This window comes from Scardinius erythrophthalmus, assembly GCF_964197995.2.
Source record: "Scardinius erythrophthalmus genome assembly, chromosome: 13".
Lineage (NCBI taxonomy): Eukaryota > Metazoa > Chordata > Actinopteri > Cypriniformes > Leuciscidae > Scardinius > Scardinius erythrophthalmus.
The window spans coordinates 38,547,418-38,559,308 of NC_138233.1; the positions used below are offsets into that span (position 1 = coordinate 38,547,418).

The following is an 11,891-nucleotide window of genomic DNA, read 5'->3' on the forward strand; positions in this document are numbered from 1 at the left end:
GGGGTCAAATAATTTATTATACATCGTATGCTAACAAAGAACGTAAGAAGGAACAGCAAACACTCTCACAATCCATATTAGAGTTAGACAGACGGTATTCAGAATCTCCCACAGCTGAATTACGTAAAAAAAAGAGTTGTCTTGCAGACAAAGTTAAATATTTTATCCACTTCTCACGCAGAACAATTAATAATGAGGACACGTGGTCTTTACTATGAATATGGAGACAAATCAAGTCAGCTCTTGGCTCATCAGCTGAAACGTCAAACTGCCTCCTGTCTTATTTCTCAGATAAAAGACTCAAATCAAACCTTAGTTAGCAACCCAAAAGAAATTAATACAATTTTCAAAAACTTTTATTCCTCATTATATACTTCTGAATTCCCTTCAGATACAACGGAAATGGAAAATTTCTTAAACAATTTGAATATTCCTACTTTGCAATCAGATAGGGCAGTAGATTTAGATTGTGACCTCGAGATTGAAGAAATTAGTAGGGCCGTTATGACAATGAAGAGTGGTCAGTCCCCAGGCCTTGATGGGTATCCCATCGATTTTTATAAAAAATTTAAGGAGAAACTTGCACCAATTCTTTTTGAGGATTTTAAAGAATCTTTGGAGACAGGCTCTCTGCCTCCAACTTTTTTGCAAGCATCTATTACACTCCTCCTTAAAAAGGATAAAGACTCTACCCAGTGTGAATCGTATCGTCCTATATCTCTTTTAAACACCGACATTCAAATTTTAGCTAAAGTATAGGCATTTCGTTTAGAACATGTCCTCCCCTCGATAATCTCAGACAATCAGACAGGATTTATTAAAGGTCACCAATCTTTCTCTAATATTTGTAGACTCGCTAACATAATGTATCTTTCTGATACTTCTCTGCACCCGGAGGTAGTTATCTCCTTGGACGCAGAGAAGGTGTTTGATCGAATTGAATGGCCATATTTGTTTTGCAGTCTTAAAAAAGTTTGGTTTCGGTAATATTTTTATGTCTTGGATCAAATTAATACAGTGCTATGCATAAGTTTAGACACCCATGCTAAAGTTGACTAAAAAGAGGAATAAAAAATCATCTTTATATTATTGGTCCTATTTACAAAAATCATTTATTCCCTCCCTCTACAACAGACTCATCATTTAGACAGTGGGTAACCTCTGGGTTAATATGCATTAAAGATTTATATACTGAAGGTTTATTTAACAGTTTTGAGAACCTCTGCAGACTGTTTGACCTCCCAAAAAGTCATTTTTTTAGATACCTTCAGATTCGTAATTTTGTTAAGAACAAATTTCCACCCTTCCCTGATTTTCCTCCTACCTCGCCCTTAGATAGTCTTACTCTCAATTTTAGTAATAAAGGATTGATTTCCATGTTATAGTCCCAGCTCATGTCTTTGAAAGAGTACAATCTGGATAAAATTAAATCCAAATGGGAAGATGAAGTCAGATAAAGTTATCTGAGGCTTTTTGGAGGGAGGCGCTTAAAAGGGTCATCATCATCCTCTGTTAGGTTAGGGCTCATACAATTTAAAGTGCTTCACAGGGTTCACTTGAGCAAGGAATGGTTAGCGAGAATATATCCCGGGTTAGATGCAGCCTGTGATAGATGCTCTTTCTCCCCAGCCAGTCTGACACATACATTTTGGTCTGGCTCCTCTCTAAATAATTACTGGGAATTGGTTTTTAAAGTTATCACTGAGGCCCTTGGGGTGACATTACGGCCTTGTTCCTCAATAGCTATTTTTGGATCTCCCAGTCACACTATAACAATTACCTTAACTGCAACCCAGAGGGACATCATTGCTTATACTTCTTTATTGGCCCGCAGAAGAATTTTGTTAAGTTGGAAATCCCCTCCCCCTCCTTCTGCAACAGTTTGGCTAGAAGATGTGATGTTCTTTTTAAAATTAGAAAAGATAAAATTTACATTAAAGGGATCTGTGGACAGATTTTATTTGAAATGGGAACCTATTTTGTCATACTTTGAAAATCTGAAAGAATTACCTAGTTAACCTATTTTCCATGTATCCCTCTCTTTACACCTTTTTGTGACGCTGTATCTGCTGTTTTGACCTCAGTGTAGTTTGTCTCACAGAATGGCAAAATTATTATTGTCACTATTATTTTTCTCTCTCTCTCTTTTATGTATGCATTTATACTGTAATAATGATACTTTTACCATCAGTACTTTTGTTTTCGTTGGTATGCATGGGTACATGCCTTGAGAAGGTGTAGTGACATAATGGTTATATTTTGCCTTTGTAACCAGACGCTATGTTATTCTGTTGTATTCTGAAGTGTGATTGATCAATGAAACCCTTTGATTACAGTGTTATTATTGAAGCATAATCTGCAAAACTGTATTAATCTAGAAGCAGAAACAGATTTAACTGTGATTTTCTGCTGTAATAAACAGTTTAACTGGTAAGATCCTCAGAGGAGAAGTTGTGCAGACATTAGATAAGAATGGAAAGACAGTCTCTGTGAAGGATGTCCTGAATGTGCACAGACAGTCTTTAGTTACAGGATCAGAGAATGACACTGTTCCTCTGTCATAGTCCAGCTGAACTCTCACACGCTGAAGCTTCTGTTTAACAGTGAAGTAAGTGCCGCCTTGCTCTGGGGATTGTGAGATGTATTTGCTGTTCCTGTACCACACACCCCAGACATTAGAGTCAAAGAAATCCTCTCCCTTCCTTTGGTGTGATGCTGTGGTTATTCCAAGACCCCAGCATGTATTGTCTCCAACCTCCACATCCCAGCAGTGTGTTCCTGAGTTAAAGCCCTCAGATCCCAGGACACATTTATACCTTTCAAACCTCTCTGGATTATCAGGAAGTGTTTTATCTCCATCACTGAACGACACACTGGTCAGATCAGCAGAGAGTGTGAGACGAGGAGCTGCTGTGTTTGGATCCAGAGTCAACGGAGCTGCAAAGAGAATAACATCAGATTACAGGATGAAATATGATGTATTAGAAATGTAAATGTAAAACATTTCTCTTTTGTAAGAATCATGCTTAACAATAACAATGGTCTCTGAGTTACTGTCAGAATGGATTGAGGCTTCAGGTTTAATATCAGTATTCAATAAACACTATTGTATCCTAATACATAAACATAAACCATGAGGACTTTTCATTATGAGTTCGCTGAATGATCTGATGATTTTCTGAAATACAGTTCAGATTCACTTGGTAATTCAAGTGATTATTAAATATATTTCTATCAAATGTTAATATTGTGTGTGTTTATATGTGAACTATCTTCTGCACTGGTGTCAAATCTGCTGAGACTCACTGTGTTGGACAGTTTCCAGCATCTTCTTCCAGACTCTGAACGGCAGGTTACCCAGATAACGCGACACATGAATCAAAGCTCCAGAACTCATCCGTGGATCAGGCTGTGAGATCTGGACTCTGAGGAACATTCAGGAGTCAGAACTGCAGTGAATTTGAGTTCAGATCCACTGAGAGAAGAGATACGAGCAGCTCACTTACCTTTCCATTGAGGCCTTAAAGTTCTGGAAAATATAGAGTTTTAAACATTTTAATATCTTATCAAACACTCTCATTGTCAGTGAGTCTCTCTATACAAGTTGTTTTCTGCACAAAGAATGAAGCCAGATTGATTTGTCACCTTTAGAAACGAGACGTCATTGTCTTTCATCATCTCCTCCATGTCTCTGATTGTGTGTGAAAGAGCTGAGATGTGTGTGTTCATCTCCTCCAGCTTCTCCTTCATCCTCTGCTTCTTCTGCTCCTCTTCCTCTCTCAGTGCAGTGATTGTAGCTTCTTCTTCGTCTCTGAGAAACTGATGAAGCTTCTCAAACTCTTCTTTAATCTGACGCTCTGTGTGCTCAGCTTGAGACTGAAATCAAATCACATTCACTTCAATCATCTCAATCAACACAGATCTCGGATACCCGACATATAACGGATCCAGAAGCAGAAGCTGCTCGTCATTTACAGAAATAATCAACTGGAATCCATTATATTAAATATATCAATTCATAACGGTATAAAGTGATCCTCCAGCTGTAATGAAAATGACTCTTGATTCTGTTTCCTCACATTGATGTGTTGAGCTGTTTTCTCAAACTCTCCTTTCTTCTTTTCATTGTGTTGAAGTTTCTGTTGTAAGGACTTCAGTGCTGTATTGAGCTCCTCCTAGAATTGAACAAAAATACATTAAACACCAGATTACAGTGAAGAGAAGAAAATACAGTGATATGATCATACAATTCTGTGCAAAAGTATTTACCCCCACCCTGATTTCTTCAGTTTTTGTGTAAATCTCATAATAAATTGATTCATAAATTAAAACTTACCATAAAACAAAGGCAACCTGAGTGAACACAAAGTACAGTTTGTAAATGACAATGTTATTTACTAGTGATGTGACGTTCAGCACCGAGGCTTCGAAGCTTGTATCAAGAAAACAAAACATCACACATTAGGCTTGTTTGAGATGCGCCTTGCCTCGCCTGAAATGTAGTCGAGAGTAGGCGGCTGCAGTGAGAGGAGGAGTGAAAAAAGCACAGGCAAGATGGACAGTTCTCTCTTCTCGCAGTGGATATGACACCTGTGAGATCAAAGGCGTATTGACAGGATGAAATTTAAGTTCTGCTGCTTTTATATGAAAATAAATATAATGAACAAGACACACAAAGTAGCTACTTATTTAATTCCATTCCAAATACATGTTTATCTTTTTTTTTTCTTTAATACAGACATGTTTTTTTTATTTATTTTTTTATAAAAATTACATTGCATAACCCATAGCGATCGCACTGTCATATTAGTGCAGGGCCATATGTAGCAAAATAAAGTGTTTGGAACATTTCATATAGATTTTTGCAATGTTTTTTGACTTCTTCAGACCCTATAGTTTGCAAAACTACCTGTTTCCGATTTTTTCCCAGGCTGCACAGGCCCAAAATCCAAGATGGCGGATATATCACCAAAAATTGCAAATAATCGCCTTTTTAAACATTTCAAATGGATATATGTTAGGTATATCATTATATACATACATTTTCTAATTAACTGATTGACTTGGGTAATAAATATGACCATGGGTAACATGAATTATCATGATTATCAACCAATGATGGGTGTAACCACCATTATGGTATTTATTGGCATACCCAGAAAAACGCATTGACTGATTAAAAGTTTCCTTCATATGACCTAATAATCATTTTAATTAAAATAATGTTCTGCGCTCACCACAATAATTCTGTTAACAATCAGATGACATGGAAAATTATTGGGGAGAATGGATTACATGAAGCCAATGGGAAAGATAGCCAGCCTTTGTTACTAGGAAACGATAAACAGAATGAAACTTTTGAGCTTTTGCAGGAAGAGGGAAATTATTTTTCCAGCCTGGGTAACTGGTGTTTTTTTACTTGCTAGGACCCCACTAAATACAAAACAACCTGTTTCCAATTTTTTTCTTCATTTTTAGTGCCAAAATTCAAGATGGCAGACAATATATGCAGAAAAATCACATATAAAATATATAATCTTTTCACTTCTATAAAGCTTTAAAATAGTAAACATTTTGATGAATGTATTCCTAATTAGGCAGACAAGTGAGACAGACTATTTTCAAAATATTTATTGGATCATTTGCCAAAAAATTGGGTAAAAAAAAATAAAAAAAATTGCATTTTGTTTCATTATTGAAGAGTTCAACAAAACAGTCATTGTCACTCAAGTATTTATCCTCATCACTCTCACTGTCACTGTCACTGTCTGACTTTTCAGTATTGGTGCATGTCTCCTCAGAGCCCTCACACCTGCAAAGTTGCGTGCATGGTAAGTTGTTGCTCTTGCAAGAACACCTTCTACTGCATTGGCTGGCAAGACAAGAGCACTTCACAAGCTCCACAACAGCCTCTGGTTCTGGTGGAAGTTTTGACAGGACAGGAGCCCATTGCCCATCATTAATTTGCCTCCATCCCAGTGATAGTGCGTCAAGAATCTTTGGAGCAGGCACTGTATCTTGTGCCCAAACATTTGCTTGCCAGTGTGCTCTCAGAATGTGCTCTGTAACTGCTCCTGAAGTGGGACATAGTTTTCCCACTCCCTGGTTGGGTTTTAGAGTTTTAAACATGTTCCACCGAAGGGCTTTAGCTGTTTCATAACCAGGTTTGAAGAGCTGACACATGAATTTATCACATCCAGCTAACACGTCTGGAGATGGATGAGGACCTACACCAAGCCTACAAAGTGCATTAATGGCATCATCGTCTGTCTCCATGAATGACTTGAAACAAGAAACCTTTCCTTTCCCACAGATATGGCCTGTGGTATCGCAATCTGTGAGTGCATGAAACCCTGGTAATGCTGCTGCGTACATGATCAGTAGAGTGTCCGCCTGTTCTTGTGAGCTCCTCATGCTCACCATGTTAACTTTTGAGGCCATAACACCGTTGTGTGTGTGAACTGTAATTGACAGTTTACATAGTTCAACAGCTTTATGAGCAAGGTAGAGAATGAGGTTAGCTTTTTTCTGCATGAGGAGCTCACAAGAAGAGGCGGACACTCTACTGATCATGTATGCAGTAGCAGTAAGTCATTTTGGCAAAACCCCACATATCTACACATGTGACACAGATGTCTTGGTGCTTGCCCTACGCAGGATACCAGACCTCAACAAAGACAGTCTCATTATCATGGGCACTGGAGATCGTCGACGAAAGATACAACTCCAACCTATTTACATGGCTCTTGGCCCAGAGCGTGCAGCAGCATTACCAGGGTTTCATGCACTCACAGATTGCGATACCACAGGCCATATCTGTGGGAAAGGAAAGGTTTGTTGTTTCAAGTCATTCATGGAGACAGATGATGATGTCATTAATGCACTTTGTAGGCTTGGTGTAGGTCCTCATCCATCTCCAGACGTGTTAGCTGGATGTGAGAAATTCATGTGTCAGCTCTTCAAACCTGGTTAAGAAACAGCTTGTGAAGTGCTCTTGTCTTGCCAGCCAATGCAGTAGAAGGTGTTCTTGCTAGAGCAACAACTTACCATGCACGCAACTTTGCAGGTGTGAGGGCTCTGTGTCATGATTCTGCCATCTAGTCCTTGTCATTCTTTAATTCTTGAGGCAGGATCATGACAGACCCATGTTTTTTGTACAAGCACATGGCCATTTGTTTGGGCCATGTGCTTGTGTTGTCTCGTTACCTTACCCCGCCCCCTTGTTCTCCTCATCAGTCATTATTGCTTTACCTGTGTAACCTGTTGTCTTCTTTAGTTTCTCCCTATTTAAGCCCCTTGTGTTTGCTGTCCTGTGCTGGCTCGTTTTGTATTATCATGTGAGTAGTCTTGTCGTGTGATCACTCTGTGAGGATTCATCTAATGATTGCTGTCTGTTAATTGTCTAAGTCTAGTTTTGTGATTAGTATTTTTCCCCAGTCTGTTATTTGCCCCCTTGTGGGTTTTGTTTTCCCTGTTTTTCTGTCTATAATAAACTGTGTTTTGAAGACTGTCTGCGCTTGGGTTCGTTCCTGAAAGTCATAACACTCTGAGGTATGGCAAGCCGTTTTAACTTTTATTCATTTCCAGGATATGAATCCTTGATATCCAGGGCTGGACTGGTAATCTGGCATTTTGAGCCGATACATCTCATACTTTTTTTTTTTTTTTTTTTTTTTTTTACAGCCCATAAAACTCGTACATTGGCGGCCCTTTTGTTTTGCTTAATTGACGGTGCCGGTGTAATGCAAGCAGACGCTGTAAAATGTGTCAAAATATATATTTTTTGTGCAGCAGCAGGACCTTCATCAGCTCTAGTGGCTGATGAGGAGGATCAGGAGAGAGAGATGAGAAAGTGTAGAGTCCGCGGTAAGCAGAACTACTTTCAAAACACTTTGGCTATGAGTGTAGGAACCCATAACCCAGTTACGCATTATTTCCACATCTGCATTGTTGACGATTACAGAAATTTACTAGAACTTTAATGAGACGCGTTTTTATCCATGTTTTCCGCCAAAATAAAAGCTTGATGCAGTTTCCATCAAAATAAAAGATCATGTGCTTATCTCTTTCAAGTATAGAAATTAGTACAAAACTAATTATGAAAGTTTTCTTTATTTTTCAGTGCATTTGTTTTGCCATATGTCTATTAGGCTACTGTCATGAGATTAATATTATAACTATTATGTAGTAGTGTAATATAGACAGACACTGTTACTAAGAGGTTTTATTTATTTTTTCTTTGTTTAATTTGCACTTAATATGGGTTGGAGCTTTTAATTTTGAACTCTCAAACTGCACCAGATTAATGAGTTTAACATTAAAATGCCAAACAAATTCTTAGGGGGGGGGGGCATGCCCCCGAACCCCCCTAGAGGGACAGAGGTCCAACCACCACAGTTTTACCAAGATCCTGTGGGAAACACTGGTATTGCTATGCCAATGCAGCTTATAGCTTGTTTTTTGGATGCATCACTGTGGAGTATAGTTCAATTGTATTAATAAATTACAATTTTGTATTTATTTCATCTGTTAACTCGTTCCTACTCACTTATTAGATGGCATTCATGGTTTTAATGAATAAGAGTTGAACAAAAACATATTCAAGGGCGTGCAAAGATGGGTGGTGTTTATGATCATATGTAGTGGGCCAGTCTGGGCCAAAATGCCAGGGCCGATTTTCTGTCCCAGTCCAGCCCTGTTGAAATCAACAATTCAATTTTCACTAGATAAAATGATAATTCTTGATATCAGGAATAATGTTTCTACTAGTAACAATGGCAATTTTTGATATCAGGAATTACATTTCAACTAGTAAAAATGTTCATTCTTCATATCAACAATTGAATTTCAACTAGTAAAAACTATAATTCTTGATATTAACAATTTATATCCTGGGAATGGCAATAGGCAAGCCATTTTGACTTTTAATCATTCGAGGATATTAATTCTTTATCAACAACTAAATTTTCACTAGTTAAAATGATAGTTATTGATATCAGGAATTACATTTTCACTAGTTAAAATGATAATTCTTGATATCAACTATTGAATTTCAACTAGTAAAAACTATGATTCTTGATATCTGTAATTGCATTTTCACTAGTGAAATGTCACCATAGGCTGCCATTCAAAATCAATTGTTGATATCAAGAATAGACATTTCAACTAGTGACAATTGAATTATTGATATCAGTAATTGCCATTTTTACTAGTAACAATGTAATTATTGATATCAAATTATATTTCTACTTGTAAGAAATCAATTTGAATGGCAGCCTATGGTGACATTTCACTAGTGAAAATATAATTACAGATAAACAATTAAATTGTTGATAACAATTAAATTTTTGATATCAAGAATTCAATTGTTGATATCAACAATTCATATCCTACATGTGTTTTAAATGTTAAAAGAGTGACAAAACTATTACAGATATTAAAAATTGATTCCTTACTAGTTAAAATTCTGAATATACATATCAGCTTTGTATTTCTTACTAGTAGAAATATAATTTGATATCATTAATTACATTGTTACTAGTAAAAATGCAAATTCCTGATATCAAGAATTACATGGTTACTAGTAAAAATGTCTATCCTTGATATCAACAATTAAATTGCTACTAAAATGTTTCATTTTTGATATCTGAAAATGTATTTCTGATATCAATATAATTTCAGATATCTAAAATGGCTTTCTTACTAGTAACAATCACATTCATGATATCAGAAATTAACATTGTTACTAGTAGCAATTCAAATGTTGATATCAAGAATAGACATTTCAACTAGTGACAACTGAATTCTTGATATCAAAAATACAGGTTTTTACTAGTAAGAATTGTATTTCTGATATGTGAAACTGGAATTTCAACAAGTAAGAAATCAATTCTTGATATCAACAATTGATTTTGAATGGCAGCCTATGGTGACATTTCACTAGTGAAAATACAATTACAGATACCAAGAAGTAGTTTTTTCTAGTTGAAATTCAATTGTTGATATCAAGAATTATCATTTTAACTAGTGGAAATGTAATACCTGATATCAAAAATTGCCATTTTTACTAGTAGAAATCTAATTTCTGATATCAATAACTATCGTTTTAACTAGTGAAAATTGAATTGTTGATATCAAGAACTCATATCCTGGAAATGAATAAAAGTTAAAACGGCTTGCCATACTGAGGAGACATGCACCAATATTGAAAAGTCAGACAGTGACAGTGAGAGTGATGAGGATAAATACTTGAGTGACAATGACTGACTGTTTTGTTGAACTCTTCAATAATGAAACAAAATGCAGATTTTTTTTTCTTTTTTTCAGATTTATTTCTTTTTTTCGTTTTTTCGTTTTTTTTTTTTTTTTGGCAAATGATCCAATAAATATTTTGAAAATAGTCTCTCACTTGTCAGCCTTATTAGGAATACATTCATCAAAAGGTTTACCATTTTAAAGCCTTCATAGAAGTGAAAAGATTATATATTTTATTTTCTGTGATTTTTCTGCATATATTGTCTGCCATCTTGAATTTTGGCACTAAAAATTAAGAAAAAAATTGGAAACAGGTCGTTTTGTATTCAGTGGGATCCTAGCAAGTAAAAAAACACCAGTTGCAAAAATCTATATGAACCGTTCCTAAAATAACACAATTCCCCACACTATATAGTTTGGGAATATTCACACATAATGTATACACATAAAACATGATATAAGAGTTTTAAAATCAAACATTTTAAAAGAGAACAATACATCACCGTTGTTTAAACCAATGAACATTAAGCTGTGTCGTCAGTAAGTCGTTTCCCTTCATGCTTTTGATCAGCGCAGTCAGTGGAGAGCAACTGCGCTGGACTGCAGAATCCGACACATGCGCCTTGCGCTCGCGAGAGTTTTTTGACATACGTCAGCATGACATCAGAGCAAGGCGGACCGCAATCGGACACATTTCTAACCGGCATGCATCTCGTGCTGATCACCGGTGATCGGTTCTGCGCAGATTTTGCTCATCTCAAACAAGCCTATTGAACAGAGAAAGTCTAATGAGGGGAGAAGTGCAACTCAATAAACTTCAGGTTGCAGTTCCACTCTGGCTCCACATGAGGGCGCTCACTGGACGAGTGCAGAATGAATGGAGGTCTATGGCGCTATACACACAACACAGCTGACACAGGTAAACACACAACACAGCTGACACAGGTAAACACACAACACAGCTGACACAGGTAAACACACAACACAGCGGACACAGGTAAACACACAACACAGCTGACACAGGTAAACACACAACACAGCTGACACAGGTAAACACACAACACAGCTGACACAGGTAAACACACAACACACCTGACACAGGTAAACACACAACACAGCTGACACAGGCAAACACACAACACAGCTGACACAGGTAAACACACAACACAGCGGACACAGGTAAACACACAACACAGCTGACACAGGTAAACACACAACACAGCTGACACAGGTAAACACACAACACACCTGACACAGGTAAACACACAACACACACAACACAGCTGACACAGGTAAACACACAACACAGCTGACACAGGTAAACACACAACACAGCTGACACAGGTAAACACACAACACACCTGACACAGGTAAACACACAACACAGCGGACACAGGTAAACACACAACTGGGCTCCAGACTGCGACCAAATGGTCGCATTTTGCGACCAAAATTTGAGAGTGTGCGACTGAATTTTACACCCAGTCGCACATGTGCGACCAGTAATTTATTTTTTTATTTTTTCACGTTAAACGTGGAAGGGGCGCGTCAATGAATCTGGAATGTGTGGCAGGCCAATGAGTGTGAGAAGAATAGGGAATGGCCACTGTAACTGGCTAATGTGTGGAGGGGGAGGG

At 37.2% G+C, this 11,891-nt stretch overlaps 1 protein-coding gene across 1 annotated transcript; it reads right to left on the bottom strand.

Annotated features, from left to right (window-relative positions):
* Window positions 1–340: 340 nt before the first annotated feature.
* On the bottom strand, window positions 341–10,887 carry LOC308700734 (zinc-binding protein A33-like). The gene is made up of 7 exons (XM_081382493.1): window positions 10,758–10,887; window positions 4,337–4,590; window positions 4,080–4,175; window positions 3,646–3,876; window positions 3,507–3,529; window positions 3,307–3,425; window positions 341–2,937 (listed from the first exon to the last, which is right to left on the bottom strand). The coding sequence occupies exons 2-7, from the start codon at window positions 4,337–4,339 to the stop codon at window positions 2,393–2,395; spliced, it is 1,017 nt and encodes a 338-aa protein (XP_081238619.1). The 5' UTR covers window positions 4,340–4,590; window positions 10,758–10,887; the 3' UTR covers window positions 341–2,392.
* Window positions 10,888–11,891: the final 1,004 nt, after the last annotated feature.

What these genes read in the sequence shown, in the direction of transcription:
- LOC308700734 (XM_081382493.1), bottom strand. An exon ending in AAACAGCTCAACACATCAAT is followed by an intron (nt 3,877 to 4,079) that starts GTGAGGAAACAG and finishes ATTTGATTTCAG; the next exon opens with TCTCAAGCTGAGCACACAGA. An exon ending in TTTAAGGCCTCAATGGAAAG is followed by an intron (nt 3,426 to 3,506) that starts GTAAGTGAGCTG and finishes AATGTTCCTCAG; the next exon opens with AGTCCAGATCTCACAGCCTG.